The following is a 15,919-nucleotide window of genomic DNA, read 5'->3' as shown; positions in this document are numbered from 1 at the left end:
CTTGCCATACCTGCTAGAGCATGGTTCCTCCCTGGCCTGAAGACTCAATGTTTCCAACTCTACCAGACAGCAATCTAACAGTCAACTGGTTTCTTTTTGCTACTGAAAGTTTGTCTTATTCTTAAATGTTTTGAACAGTTTTCCTTTACATGTGATTTTGCATTAAACAGCACAGAGCTTGGGCAATCTGATGTCAGCAAATGCCTTGCTCTGAAGAAATTAATCAACAAAGATCCACAAGGCTGTGAGTTTTCACGTTGAGAGCCTTTTATGTGGTAGAACCAGTGTAGGCTACAGGGCCAGACAGATCTGGTTTGAATCCGGCTCTTCTACGTGCTATTTGGTCGGAGAAAATTGCTCAACTTCTGTAAACCTCAGTTTCCTCATCTTCAAAACGAAGATAATAATGTTTACTCCACCGAGGTGAGGATGAAATGAGCTAATGTATGTAAAGTGCTTGGTACAGGGTCTGATACATAGGAAGTGCTCAGTAGATGTTAGTTTCCCCCCTTCTCCTTTCCCTCCTTTAGAAGCACATAAAATCTCATAACATTTACGCTGTAGGTAGAAAGATAAGAATAACACAGATGACATAACTAGAGAAAAATTCTCATACTGAATTACTTGGTACTGATTCTAGAGTGGGGATATCCAGCACTGAGAAGTCAGTGGCAGCCAGCGTAGTTAGGAAAGATTTCATGGAAGAGGGAAGATTTGAACTGGCCCCGGAAAGGTGGAAACTTAAAGAAGAGTAAAGGAGGATATTTCAGACTGGGGCGCTTAGCCCGAGTGAGCGAACCACGAGAAATACAGATATAGAATGTAGAGGTCTCAAGCCTCAGTTTTTTCACTGGGAAAACTGCAGTGGATAGGATAAAGAGCTGATATTTGTTAGGCACCTGTTAGGTATTAGGCACTGTCTTAAGTGCTTTATATGACAACTCATTTATCCCCACAATAGGTACGATTGTTGTCCCAATTACAGAGTTGAAGAAAGGCAGAGAGAGATTAAGTATCCTACCTGAAACTCTCCAGCCAGTAGGTGGTAGAACTGAGATAGAAACCCAGGAGGTTTGACTGCAGAGCCCACCCTTCTAACACACAACAGCTGCCTCAGCTATTTTTCAGCTTCCCTCACTAGGTAGTTAGGGTCGGCTAAGACCATTCTGTGAACAAACTCTGAAAAATTTAAAATATCATACTCGTGGAAAATGGCATGATCGTTCTTGGTCATGACGTCATGTGAGAGGTGAACATGATCATAGGTGAACAACTGAAAGTGAGGAAGGAAGGAATTCAGGATGGAACTCCCGTGATATTGGTCAAGTTTGGCAGCACATGCGCCTCACCACCCTCTGTAGCAACTCAGAGGTCTGACACCACCTCACATTTGCTCTTGGGTCGGTGCTCCAGGTGGCCAGTCCCAAGCCACCAGAGTGGGTACTGGAGACTGCAAACCTCTTTGTCATCTGGCACTGAGTGTGATCTGCCCTTGGCCAGGGTATCCGTTTTATGGACCTATAGCTTGTGATCGGTAGTTGGCTTGTTAGTGGCCATGATGGGAGGTCTCCACTCCAAGGGCATTGCCATGGAAGGAAGTCCGTTCCTACTCACCATGTAAATATTTAGCCATTTTAATGTATTTGTTCTGGGCCTATTCTTCTTGTGTCTCTCCTATGTTGACTCTGTTTAATAGAAGTTGATTATTGTTTGCCTTTATTGATATCATGTATGTAAGTATAGACATAGACAACATTGCTTCAGCTCCCAACCTCCCCCCACCTTTTGTTTTTAAATAACACCTTACACAATATCCCTTCCTTGAGGACGTCAAATAAATAGTTTTGTTCAAGAGCATATCTGATGAGGCTGCTGCCTTGGAAATTTGTTCCTAGGCAAACCTTTTGACCTCCTTTTGAACAGATAGTGAGTGACCTTTGCTCCCATTTTATGCCACAGATTCACTCTGGAGATAGAGTTGAATGCACACGTCCAGTTACTGAGTTTGGAGAGCCCTTGGTTAGGCTGCCATTTGCCTCCGTGAAATAGAGAAACAAGGAGTCAGACCACTGTTGGCACATCCTCCTTTGGAGGTTCCTCAGAGGCCCCTCTGGGCTTCAGCTCCTCCCTCCTATAAGCCACTAACAGTGTGGTGGGGCTGGAGAATAGCCAGGTCAGTGTTTATCAGGCTGGACTCCCCCAAGAACCGTATTTTCAGATTCCCAGGGAGCAAGTGACTCAACAGAAGTGTTTTCTTGGTCTCAAATGAGTCTAAGGAGGGGAAATCGGTTAGTAGCAGCCGTCTGTGTGGACAGATCACAAAGCTGTGTCTTTCTAATCCTCTTTGCAAATCAAAGGGAGGGGAATCCCCAGATACCAGGCGTACACGTGAATAGAAAGCACCCCCAAGTAACAAAAACACCTAAAAAGGTCAGCAGAAACTCAGGGGGTTGTTGGAAATTCACCTCCCCTGCCTTTTTGTGGGTCTCGGTGCGCAGTAAGGGTGCGGGCGAAGACAACCAAACAAACTCCACACAAAAGGCACTCGGCCACGGGAAAGGCTACAGTGCAATGAAGGCTGGTAGGAAGGTTTCTTCCATGTCCGTGAACCTCAGAGTCATCTGACAAGCGGCCTTGTTCTTTTCCAAGGCCTGGCTGACCAGAGACTTTTTTGTTCCCATGCTAACTGCAGAACTGCCCACAGTTGGAGTATGCACCATTTGAAGCCACTGTGAGTGCACTGTCGCAGTTCACCAGTGGTGCGTGTTGTTTCCTGCAGCGGGCCTCACATCACTGACAGGATGCCGCCGAGGTTGGGTTGAAGGTGGAAACAGCACATCAACCTGCTGTTTGTGGCCCCGTTACAACTGTCGCCCCATCTGAGGCCCGGAACCAACACGTGTTAACCTCAGCCCCATTGGGGCCAGTGGAACAGCGAGCCGACAGTGGAAGCCGAGCGCTTCACGCCTACATCTACGGCACAATAGCTGCCAGCCCAGGGTTTCCACTACATCCTCTTGCATGCGTACCCCAGGAGAAGTAGGCCAAGGAGAAAGCCACCCTGTGGTGCCGCGCTGTTCTCTTGTGTGTTTCTTTTGGCCAAAATGGCAGACACAGTTCTGCCTCAGTGCATTGTCTCTAAACAGTGGTCGAGGCAATGGCTACAATGAGGTGAAAGCAGTATTATCATCCATCCCTTTGTGATTGAGTGAGTGTGTGTTTGTGCAAAGCCGAGGAGATTCTTTTCTCTTCCTCCATCTATGTTGCCTCATACTGGGCCAATATCTGCTTTAAGGACTCTCCTACTAGCTTTACCTGTGAATTTCACCATGAAATCTACAACAGAGGTTTTCTTCTTCAGGTCTGTTATAAGAGGTGTGGATTTTATCAAGATTGAAAGTATCCTCACCGTAAACACAAAATTATTTAAAGTTATCTCCCTTATTCTTTTTTTCCCCTCCTATCTTCCTCAGGCACTGCCAATTGGTTCTATGTAAGATGGATTTCCTAAGGTTGGACGTGATGAGAATCAATGATAGTGGTGGAATTTTAAGGACAACACTAATGCTAATGTGGTTTGAAACATTTTTCATAGTGGGCTGCTACCTTTATGGTCACAATACACTCATTTTCTTCATGTCTTTTATGGACTCACTTTTAGGTACAGAGAGGTTAGGAGCCTTTCCCAGAATTGCACAGCAGTTTAGTGACAGAGCCAGAAATAAAAGGCAGGCTTCCTAACTTCCACAATAATCTTTTCTTCAAGCCAAATTGAAGTTTGGTCCTTTTACCACAAATATTTCGAAAGGAAAATCCCCCGTAGCCTTTCAGATTTTCCCAGAAAACAGTTGTCACGCAGACCTTCAAGATGGAAATAGCAGGCTGGAATACTAAACCCCTATCACTTCTTTATTCTAGAGCTGACAGTTGATATTCTCTGGGCTGAAGCTAAAGAAAAACTATTTCTTTTTTTCGTAATGGAATGATTTATAATTTTCCAGAGCTTGGCAAAACTAAGCCAGTGAAGAGTAAAACCAGATTTGTGATACTCACACTCTAAAATATTTGGTCTGACTTTTCCTCAAATATTGGATATTTCCTTTCAAAGCTGGAAGTGACCGGAAGGGAGGAGGTGGGGAATAGTCAGGGGAGAGGTGTGAGTCTGCGAGTATGGCTGTCTACACCTGCTTTTGGGGGGAGTTACCCTGTTCCCACACTGCACCCAGAGCACCCCTCTTGCCCTTCTTGGCCTTCTACCTCTGCCTCTCACCCTCGCCTGTTTTCTTCTCCCCATTCCCCATTTCCCTCCGACACCCGGCTCCTATTCAGCAGATAGGCTGGGGCAGACACCGTCATGGTTGGGAAGCATGAGGAGAGGATGGTGAAAACCACTCCAGGGCCTTTCTCTCAAGCCTTGGTGATGAAAGGACTCAATGAACCTTACCAATTTCTCACAGGAAAATTCCGGCCTCTGTCTCCTTAAGAGCAAGGCATTCAGTAACCCTTAACCGAGCCAGGATTAAAACTCAGAATTTCTGACTTATTCAAGGCCTGTGTTTAGATAGAAAGGCTCCATCACTGTCATACCTGGCAATTAGGATCATTTTAGATACCAAAAGTAACATTTTAAAAAAGCGTACCTTAAGCAGATAGGTCATTTTTTTATACTGAAATAATATTGGTATAAAAATAAGATCTTATGGAAAAATCTGAACATTTTTTGCCTTCAAAACCTATGAAAAGCAGAGCCCTGTCATATATATATATATATATATATATATATATATATATATATATATTTTGTATTTGGAGAAAGGTTTGGTTACAGTCACTTTATTTTTTTTCATTGAAGTGTAGTTGATTTACAATATTGTGTTAGTTTCAGGTGTACAGCAAAGCGATTCGGTTATACATCTATATATGTGTATACATGTATATTCTTTTACAAAAAGTCCTGTTCCATTACAGTTCAGAGCCCTGTCCATCTGAGAGTGCTAGGTTTGACAGCAGGTAGGCAGTTTGGGGGCAGAGGCAGCCCTGAGATCTCTCTCTGTCACTCAACTGATGCCCTTTCTCTGGCTGGCCAGGTTATCCAGTGGGCTGCCTGTTTCCTTGGGAGCTGTCAGTATAAGGATAATCACCGCACCTAGCCCTTCAGGCTTAGTTAAAGTGGTCTTGAGACTTCTCTGATTCTCTGTGTTAGGCTGTAGCAGGTTTCTAGCAGGGAATGGGCGGGAGGGAGGAGAAAGCAGATGTCCTTCTGGGCATAAAAATGCCCCCGAGATGCCTGAGGTTGCCTCGTGATTCCTCTAGCCCAGGAATCCTTAAACTCTGTCGCACCAAGGACATGAAGAGCTTCAGTTTTCAAGCCTCCTGCGGGTTTCGGAAGTGACCAGCCACATGCATCTGAAGCCACCGAAAGCCACCAAAAAGACCGGCAGAATTGGGCTAGGATTGCCTCAAATGCTTGACACTTCCGTAGAAGCTGAAGCTACTTGGTTTGTGGTTATTTATTAATGTCAGAGTATGAAAGGACTCTTGTCACAAGATTGGGCTTGTTACAATGTAGCATTTTCATAATCTTTTAATGTATTTCTAGGTGTTAGATCCCTGTGTTCGTTACTTATATTAGATTGAATTCTGGAGACCAGGGCATCAAGGCCTGGACCTGCCTGTGGCTCTGGGCTGAGAGTTCCTGGCTTTCCTCTCCTCTGCCCCGTGCTGTCTTAGGAGGGAGAGTGGGCAGGGAGGCCTGTAGACCCCCTTTCTTATCTAGACTATTAATCTCAGGCAGATGACTCTAGTTCACTCTCTGGAAGGCGGGGATTATAAAATTTGCCTCTCACCTGCCCCCACAGAAAGCTGAATGAGGGCGTGTGCTATATTCTTAGGTCCTTAAAAGAATCTGACTTATAAATATTGAGTTATTGTTTTGTTGACCATGAATCTCTCTTCTGCTGACCGAACAGGGCCAGATATCCCATTCCAACTTATTCTATTCCTGATTGACCACAAACTCCCTCTTTGTCACCTCCCAAGGGTCAAATAAAAGGAGGCTGTTTATCAAAAGCTGGACCTTTAGGCCTGACAGTTCCCTACTTTGATTTCTCCAGGGCTGTCCCACTTTCTCTTCTCGCCACCATTTTCCACTGGGCTGGAATATACTAAGTGGCTGCTCGTGGAGCTCCCAACAGAGATTCGTCTTTAATGCTTCAGCGTAGGGTAGATCAGACTAGACACATACAGAGGCCCCTTAAGGCAGGATTTATTTTGGACCAGGGGCAGGAGACATGCATGGGGTGTGGGTATAGCCTAAATTAGTCTGGTCCTAGTGTAGCTGAAGAAAGATGTGCCAACTGAAGGCAGGTGGTCCACAGTGGACACAGAGATTAGTGCAGAGTCAGGCTCAATTGGTCAGAGGACTCCAGCTCACCAGTCCCCTGACCCTGGAGGCTGATGGTTCTTCTGACCAGTGTATTCTGCTCCTTCCCCCTTAACCTCTAGCTATTTGCTTTCGGAAGCTACCTTTTTGATACTTAGTGGAAAAGAGTCATATGTTTTTGTTTCTTTGTGTGTTGGCTAGGTTTTCATCCCCAGGACCTTCTGCCTTCTGACCAAAATGACATTCATTCCCAACCATCTGCCTTACTAGTTCTTCTGGTCTTTAACTGCTTCCTGTTTTTCCATCTCCTCTCTAGCTTATAAGAGAAGCCCTGCTCTCTCTGAAGGCGGGGCCTATTAGGTTATTTATGAATCTGTACTCTGAAGTTTATTCTTCTTTGAGAGCTTCATTGTTCCCTTGAACTGAGCTTAGGTGTTGAACTACAGTGCACAGAAGGGTCGAGTAGGATGCATTTAGGGAAGTTGAATGATGCAAGGGAAACTTAGAACCCAGGGGCAAACTTAAGATCCCCCCCCCATTTTGCCTTGGGAGGGGAACACTAAAAATGAGACTCAAGGTATATGTGACATGATATGAGGAGTCATTTCCTACTCATGTGTACCTGAAGCATCCTACAACCTGCCGGCTTTGCAAGGAAGCCCTGGGAGTAAGCGGTCTCTCCATATACAGAGTTGCATGGAGTTAACAGTTACTTTATACAATGTAGAGGGCTGCCTGTTTCCCCTCAGTAGGTAGATGGTCTTCTGTTGCCTGAACAGTAAACTAAGCTGAATTCCTTTTTCTCCTGGCTTCAGATGTAAAGATGTAATCACTACCATCAAAAAAACAAAAGCAAAATTTCCCCTTAGTCCAAGAATCTCACTCTAGCCTTTGGATTTGAAATTGATGGTAGTAGCAGGAAGGGGGGTGGAGTGTGTTGTATGTTTTTAATAAGTCATACTTCTAGAGAAATGGCAAAAATAGCATGCACTTTCAATTAAATTTTTATGCTTTTTGAGCATATCACCGGCAAATATTTGTTCTTTGTCATCAGCGTACTATATGTTGTACAAAAGGGAAGCAGGCATGGGTTTTCTTTCTCAACAAGCAAGGTGTAAAATCAGCAAAGACAGTGATGGAGGTTAACATGTAAGCATTTCCCATTGGCCAGGCACTATGCTCAGGACTTTATATGCATTATCCAGTTTACTCCTCAAAACCCTGTGAGTTAAGAATTATACCCAGAGAGTTGTGAAACTTGCTCAACATCACATAGTTAGTAAGTGGTGGAACCCAGGATCTGAACTCACGTTTGTTTGACTCCAAAGCCCTCAGCCTAATCATTGTGCACGCTGCTCCCGCACAAATTTAGTACCAAGTGTCAGAAGCCTTCATCTTTCCAGTGGAGCAGAGCAGCCCGAAAGACCCTCTGAAGTGTCAGTCAGAACTCATTTTTTGGAAAGCAGATAGTGTTAAGACTCTGTTTATAATGTGTAATAGTATTTGATAAGTTATTTTAGGAGTGTAGTTTTCATGTGTCCAGATTGCCTCAGAGGACAACACATCTATAGGCTTCTGCCCAAGTCATGATTATTTGCAATCAATGCTATTTGGAAATATCTCCATTTTATCATTTTGCCGATCACAGATTTAGAAAATCACAACAATTCAGCAGGAGCAACCCCCTGAGTTTGGTTGCTGTATATCTCGTCAGCAATGTGGCTTTCAGACTCATGATAAAAAGGGAGTGGATTATTAGCGAAACCACTTAGGAGCTTGTTCTTTTGCCATTGGAGAGTACAAATGGCTTCTTCTGCATCTACTCTTGCATTCGAAGTGGCACTGGGGGTGGGTATCTTTGGAGGCACATCTGTAGTTTGGTTTTAGGCTCAGCAGGGTATCATCTTGTTAGCTATGGACAATAAAGCCATCATCTCAGTATAAGTTTCCATTGTAGGACCAGGGAAATAATAATAAAATTGAGAAAAAGTGGTCTGAATATCTTAGTAAATGTCTTATCTTTTAACTTGCAAGTTTCTAGAGAAGACACACAGAGCCTTTACCTCTTTCTTTTCCCCTGTGTACATGGTGACATGCTTTGCATGGTTGGTATTCAATAATTATTTTTCTCATTACTGTTACTATATCACTAGTGTTCTAGTCATTTTCACCAAACCACCTTTTAGAAGAATTCCCCCCAAAATAGAGCTTACATGTCTAGATCTCCTGAAGCTTCACTTTTTTTTTTTTTTTAACTGTGACAGATACATTATTTTCTTCACTGGTAGAAAAATCACATGGTATTCTCAAAACAATGCCGGTTTCTTACTGGTCTTGCTTTAAATAATTACTATTGTTTTCTTACTGAGATTTTTACACAAATTCTTTGAAACTAAGTTAAGCTTAGGAAGGACTGAGACTGGTAGAAATGATCAGGTACTGAAGTATATACCCTGATGTAGAAAATTGTGATTTCATGTTCTGTTGTTAGATCCAATGATCTGAAGGATGTGGCATATACTTTATTAGTAATTTATTAACCTATATAACATTCTTCTTAAGGAAATAATAGCAACAACAATGGCTTACATTTACTGGATATTTATCACATGCCAGACACTATATTAAATACCTTACATTGATTATCTCATTCAATTCTCGTAATGGTTCTATATGATAGGTGTTATTTTACCTATGAATAGATGAAGCTCAAAGATTCAAGTAACTTTCCCAAGGTTCACAGTGTCACAGTCAGAATTTGAACCCAGTTTTATTGAACACCAAAGCCCGTACCCTATATAATAAAGAGGAAAATGAACATAATTGCTTATTCTTGCTCCTGAATATGAGTATTTATTTCTTAAAAGAGCAGGCTTTTATTTGGCCATTTCCAGCCATCTTAATTGAAAGACTTATCATATGTGATTCTTACCAGTCCAGATGAAAATGAGCAATACAAAAGCATAGGAAGGATGAGATTAGCAAATACTCAGTGGAATACTGCAATATCCGGTCATCGCTGCAGAGTAGCTGGGGATTCACACGAGCCTGGTTGACACACAAAGACCTTGGACAGGCTGTCTTTGTTAATAGAGTACTTCACTTCTTTTCCTGACCCTGCCATCGTGCTCCCCTCTCAGCCCCCAAGTAAGCTGCCATTGGCATAGGATTTATAACGTGTCATTGGTCCATTCAAGAGACAGCGACAGAGGTGTGGCTGAAAAGCTGGACAATAAAGAATGGAGACAATTTCCATTTCTGCTCCGATCAGGGTGGCAGCAAAACCATAGCTGACCCTTGGGACAGACCACGACGATTTGGCTAGTTGCATATTCCAGGTACCAAATGCCTAGTTTTTCAGAAGTTACGTTTCCTCTGAGGGACCAAGATGGTTCACCAAGATGCCCACGATGGGAACACCTCAAATCTTGAGAAATGATTGTAACGTTAGTCTTGCTGCAATTTTCCAGGAGAGAATCTGTGTTCTGTTCTTCCTTTAGGTTTCTAAACAATAGAGCAAATTTTATAAATGAGGATTTTTTAAGGAAAAGAATAATTTCTTAATGGAACCACATGTAAAAATATTGTGTGGAAATAAATCACGTGGTTTAGGTAACTTTAGAGTCCTTTCTAGGAATTTTAAATGTTATGAACTTTACTTTGTATAGGTCGGATTCTATTAATTTGTGTTTTAAATACATAGTGAGACTTTGGAATTCTTTTGTTAGAATTCAACTTACTGAAAAGAAGAAGAGTGCTATTCCTTTAGAGATGAATTTTATTCTAATTTCACAAATTTGGAAATAAAATTCTGACTTTCCAGTTAACAAGGGAAGAAGCCCCAGGCACCCAGATGTTAAATTATTGCTTTTCTTCAGCGCTAGTCATATTGTATGTTGTGAATATAATTTAAAAATGATAAAGTGTGCACGTATTCATCTTAATTCTCTGGTTGGCCTTCTATTATTCAGGTAATATGGCGACACTTCTCTGTCCCAATTTACTCAGCATTTAGAAAGAATTGATTAGTGGTTTAAGCTCTGAAAAAAGTCAGTCTGTTTCCTCGGTCTTCTGTGATTTGAATGACCTGGAGGCGTTGCCAGATAGTTCTGGCCTAAAGATAAAACTGATGCAAGTCAGAGCTGGGGTTTTCCTACCTGCGTACTTATCAGTCTTCCCCTAAACTACAGCCTTTTGATAGCTCTAATAATTAATTTGGTCTTCTCTCTTCTCCCTTCCCTCCGCCTTCTCCTTGTCTGTTCACAGGTTATCTTGACGAATCAAATTACAACCCATCTGAGTGGAGCCCTAGCTTCTCAGGCAGACCTGGTGTCTCCAGCTGATGATTTGTCCCTGTCTGAAGGTAAGGGATCTGTCTTAGAGGGGCTGAAACTTGACACTGACATACGGCTCCGCCACTGCCTCTCTGCCTTCTGCTGAGAACTGAGACACACAGCTAACAGGCCCTGGCCAGTGAACCCAGCCGGAGCCTGGCGATATAGGCTTGGCCACCTTTCCTGGCATCTGATCCCTTCTATTTGGAGAGTGTGTTGCTCTGTCTCTATAAGTGAGCTTCCTTTCTCACCGGAGTGAATCATCTTCACAGGCACCTAGCGCCTCCACCTAAGGCTCACCACTCCTCTGTGGGTTCTTTTGGGTCCTCAGTATGAGGGCTGGTGAACTGCTAAATGACTTTGTTTTTGAGACCGACGCTCAGATGTTGGCTTTACCCATGGTCGTACAGCAATTGAACCTTTTGTTTGTGCTGGGTACTTTTGGACTGGCTAAAAGTGTACACCAGTATCATGTACTGGAGACGTGGCGTTCCCAATCAGCTTTACAGAAGGATTAAGAAAAACTAGCCACGTTGGTAAATCTGCAAAATTTTCTCCACCCTCCCATGCTAGCAAAGGTCAGACTGGCTCTGGTTTATGTAGCTAGGGGAATTACACCACTGAGCCAGTGGGTGGTTTCTAGTTTTACTGAAAGTTCTTACTTGACATTTCTGAGTTCTGCTAGTTGTAGTCTGATTGCTTTCACGGCAGTATGCTGGGGGCCTGGGTGGATGAGCATAGCTGTTCCAGGGCGCTCTGCACTTTCCATTTACTGAGAATTATTCATGGTGGAATATATGGGACCTCTAGGGCTAGCAAGGCTCCTAACTGCCCAGGTGGTTTTCCATGGATTGGCCTTGGATTACGGTCTCAAAAATTGCAAGGACCACATCCCTGCCTCTCAGCAGTGTTTTTCAGAGTGAAACGAATTACTTATTTATAACAACTGTAGAGCGCTCTGTGTACCGTATTTCCACACTCAGTGATGCATTGTCATTCCTGCTACAAAGCTGAATCATCGGTTTTCGTTCCCTCCATACACTTCTTTCATCATCAAGTCTGCTTGGTTGTCCTTTCCAAATATATCTGTGCCCTCTTTTTTGTGAGTTGTATTGTGATCAGCTGACTTATTAAAAACTCACACTTGGATTATGTTAATAAATTCCAAAATGGCCTTCCCAACTCCAGCCTCTCCCACGTACATCTTACACTACCAAATTAAACTTCCCCATTTCTGGCTTCCTTTTACTGTGTCAGTCTCCTACTCAGGAATCTTGACATTGTTTTAGCCCATTTCCTGAGAATGGGCAAAAAGCAACAAGCTGATTTTAAAATATTCAGGAATTTGTGGCTTGTTAGCTTGCAGTCAACCAGGGTGGAAGTATTTACACCATGGAAATCAGCAAATGCTGAAAATCAGGTTTTTTTCTTTTCTCTTGTGTGGACCAGTTTCCCCAAAAATACGCTAGATTAAGTTGATGCTTCTTAACTCTTTGTAGTCTGTCCTTTCCTTCCTCTGCACCCTCTGTGACGCTCCCCCAGCAAGTATGCTGACCTTCTGCTTGCTCTCCTGAGCCCTGGCTCCGTGCCTCTGCAGAGACAGCTCACCCTTCTAGAACAGCATTTCCCTTTTTCACTCCTACCTCTTCTTTTCTTCCCAAATCCTCCCACTCCTTCGAGGTTTATTTAAAGACCACCTCTTCACGTATGGACACCAAAGGGGAAAAATGAGGGTGGGGGTGGGGGTGGTGGGATGAACTGGGAGATTGGGATTGACACATATACACTAATATGTATAAAATGGATAACTAGTAAGAACCTGCTGTATTAAAAAATAAATAAAATAAAATTCAAAAAAAAAAAAAGATCACCCCTTCCACAAAACCTCCTTTCCTGTTCCAGTCTGCCTTGGTCTCACTCTCTCTTCTTCCTCTGTGGCCCTTCTACCAGATCAGCAATAGACAGAAGAGATAAAAAAAAAAAAAAAAGAAATTAACTTTTCATGGTTTCCCCACCAGATCAAGGTCACAGGCTCTCTTGTATTCTTTTTGTTGTGCCTGAATGACCAGCAAAGTTCTAGGTACGTAGTAGGCAGTAAATAAATGCTGAACCAGTACCATAGTAAATGCTTTGTAACAACAGTGAACCATGAGAATCACATAAAGACCTATGAACGTGATTAAAAATTATTATTATAAGTATTACACACGTACACACACATTTATTCAGTTCCGAGGAGGAGACCAGAAGAGACTATCTTGTTTCCTTATCTGAAAGCCAATAAGTAAGAGTACTTTTCTTTGTCCTGGCTTCCTGGTTTATCTCAAGCAAAGAAGAGAAGCAAAACAGATATAAAGGAAATTGCTCTGTGGCTGCAGTGTAACCGCTTCAAAAAAATGGTAAAGTCCTGTTCATGGCCAAGGGAGAGTTACCAGCTCATCCTTAGACAACTTTTTCTTATTATGAAACCCAAGGGAGAATGGAAGCAATTGAGTTTTCTAGATCTTTTCCTTCCATAGCTAAGCAGATAAAGAGTCTATAGAATTTTTTTCTGAAGCCTATAATGAAGTTCCTTACCAGTGAATGAAAAAAAATAATAAATTTCTTAGAACACTTATACCTATTCAAATATATTGCAGTGGTTGTTAATGTTGCTACGATTAAAATGTACAAATCTCTCTGTTGTTGTAAGCATGCGTTGTATCATCAGCTTTGCCCTTGTGTTATAGCTCTGTGATCTTGGGCAGCTCTTTTAATCACTTTGGGCCTCAGTTTTTTCTGTTAAATTACAGACAGGTTGAGTATAAGATGGCTGAAGTCTTTTCTAGCTCTGACTCTGTCAGATTGTGATGTGGGTCTGAAGGTCAGGAGCGTTCACTTGGTGATGGGGTTTTAAAATTCTGATTTACAGGGTGGGAAGAGTGACCTTGTCGTCCTAGATTAAACATAATGGAAAGGATCCTCAGAAATCTTAGCACTGATACATCAGCGTACCTCTAACAGCCCCCCTCCCCATACTGCTGTCTCTCTCTCTCTGTAAACACTTCTGGGCTTGTCTGTCTGTCTCTTGCTCTCTCTACCCTCTCTCCCATGCAAACATGTACACTAGAAGTGTGTGCAAGCTGGTGAGAGTGAGAAACACACTGTGATGGGCTGAGCCCAGGGTTCACCCTGTCCTGTAATAGATTTCAGCTGCAAGAGCAGAGGGCACGGCTGAAACAGCGCTCCCTTGAAAACAGTTGCGGGGTGAGAACAAGCGACCGAGAGCAGCCAGTGAGAAAATGATCCGAGTTGACCCGAGAGAAGTACCCAGCAGGGGCTGATGCGGGGAAATGAAGTTCCTTCTGCTCTGACTCAGAGCAGGGGATACGAGTGACCTGGCCCAACTGAGAGATCTCTTCCACACCAGCGGATCCTGTACTATTAATATCTACCAGCTGCAGGCCCAGAGCATCCCCCTGCTGAGATCAAAGAGTTCCTATCTTAGCTGGAACAAGGTCATCTGCACAGGGCTGTAAAAGCGAGCCCTGGCTGGCTGCGGGGACCTCGACGGGGGAGGAGAAGGCAGGAGATGGGGAGGTGTTCTCTCACGCTCCTTTAATCTCGGCTGACCAGCTGTTGCACTCCCAGTGTTTGTAAAGTTGAGAGTTCTTTGTTTTTGTGTTGCTGGGGCTTTTTTTCCTTATTAAATTTGTGCCTGGGTTGTTGCTTGGATTATGTAGACCTACGTTCACTGCTAGGGTCCATGGTCTGATTCCCTTTGAGGATTCATTCCCCCAGTGAATTATTCAGCTCCCAGTTGGGAGAGCCAAAGAAGGGAGAAGTGGACACCAAAGGACTCCCCCGACATTGCTCCTACCCATAAGCTTTGTGTCCTGAGAAGGCATGAGAGGGCAAATTGAATTTTTCCTATTTAGTTAAAATAACTCCTCATACGTGCAAGTGTGCTTGTCAGTTTTCAGTGTGCCTTTCACAGACATTATTTTCTTCCTGTGGGGGAATGGACCGGCTGAGACTTATGCAGATTGACCAAAGTTATATTGTGAACCCCAGGGCAGAAATCAGGATTTTTGACTTTATGATCTACATTGTTCCTGACCAGGCACTGTGAGTCACACTGTTTTCCTCTTCGGTGTTTTACTCTGTTGACAGAAACTCAGGCGTGTAGGTCATTATGACGTTCAGTGTCTGGTTACTTACTAGGTTATTGTGACTGTTCTGTGACCAAGGACATGTTTCTTATATGCCCTTGACATTTCTTCCCGGTGTTCATCGAAGATGCTAAGGATGATTGGATCTCAGTCATAGTGATCAGTAGAGAAAGGATCTAACAGTCCAGCTGGCCTAAGACACCATGTCCTATTCTGAAGTCACCTGGGATTTGAGCAGAAAGGACTGGCTGAGCCCCTATCCACCCAGACACAGTTGGTAGGTGAGACTGATGGTGCGGTGACAGTGGGCCCTGTGCAAGATTGAAGCTTTGTTCCACCTAGGTCATAGGCTATCCTTCCTCAGATAATTTACTGGGATAGCAGTCACTTCAGTGTGGTGACGCGCCCCTTTTAGGAGCCTAGGGTGGCACTTAATATCCTTTTATCTGTAGTAATAGTTTTTCATAGATAACAGCCTTAAAAAACTAAAAATTAAAAGTACCTGGATGGGTCAAGGAAAGATCACAAGAGGAAAAAGTAGTATTTACTAGAACCAAGAGTGGTTTCTAGTTTTAGTATCGGAAGCCTTTCTATTCCAGTTGAACTGATGGCTGATTTCATGTGCAAGAGAAGGTATTTTGGGATTCATATTCCCTAACAAACCATCCCTGCAGAAAGCTGGAGTCCATTTGATAGATTATATGCAAGTGCGTGGCTTGTGTCTCTTTTAAAGTAAATTCAACAAGCAAGAACAGCTCAGAATGGTTGGGACGAATCAGGGACTCGTGGTTGTGAAAGAGGCAGACTTCAAAGCGTGGTAGGAATTTTCAAGTTTTATTTCCACTCTTGCTTTCCAGCTGGATCTGCTCTGGAGTTACTGCAGGATGTTTGAAAATGTGGCTCCCCGCTAATCTCAGACAGTTGCTATGATCAATGGTTTCTTTCATTTCCGATAAAAAACACTGGTGTTTCTGCTTAAATTGTGTGTCCTTTCAGCTTTATTATTATAGTTGTAATTTATTGTCCAGCATTACCCGAATTTGTAATCCATT

The 15,919-nt window shown here is 43.1% G+C and overlaps 1 protein-coding gene across 1 annotated transcript in view; it reads left to right on the top strand.

The window, feature by feature from the left end:
- The window catches only part of LOC309961448 (DNA repair protein RAD51 homolog 2-like), a 209,112-nt gene that overhangs the window by 40,492 nt on the left and 152,701 nt on the right, over positions 1–15,919 (top strand). Inside the window, exon 2 of the mRNA XM_082838722.1 lies at positions 10,649–10,745. Within this exon, the coding sequence (XP_082694848.1) occupies positions 10,649–10,745 (97 nt within the window). The remainder of the gene's footprint in view (positions 1–10,648; positions 10,746–15,919) is intronic.

The sequence above is a fragment of the Leucopleurus acutus genome, assembly GCF_964270905.1.
Source record: "Leucopleurus acutus genome assembly, chromosome: 1".
In the NCBI taxonomy this organism is placed as follows: Eukaryota; Metazoa; Chordata; class Mammalia; order Artiodactyla; family Delphinidae; genus Leucopleurus; species Leucopleurus acutus.
Note: the sequence above shows the minus strand (reverse complement) of the source record. Positions and strands in the feature narration are given on the sequence as shown.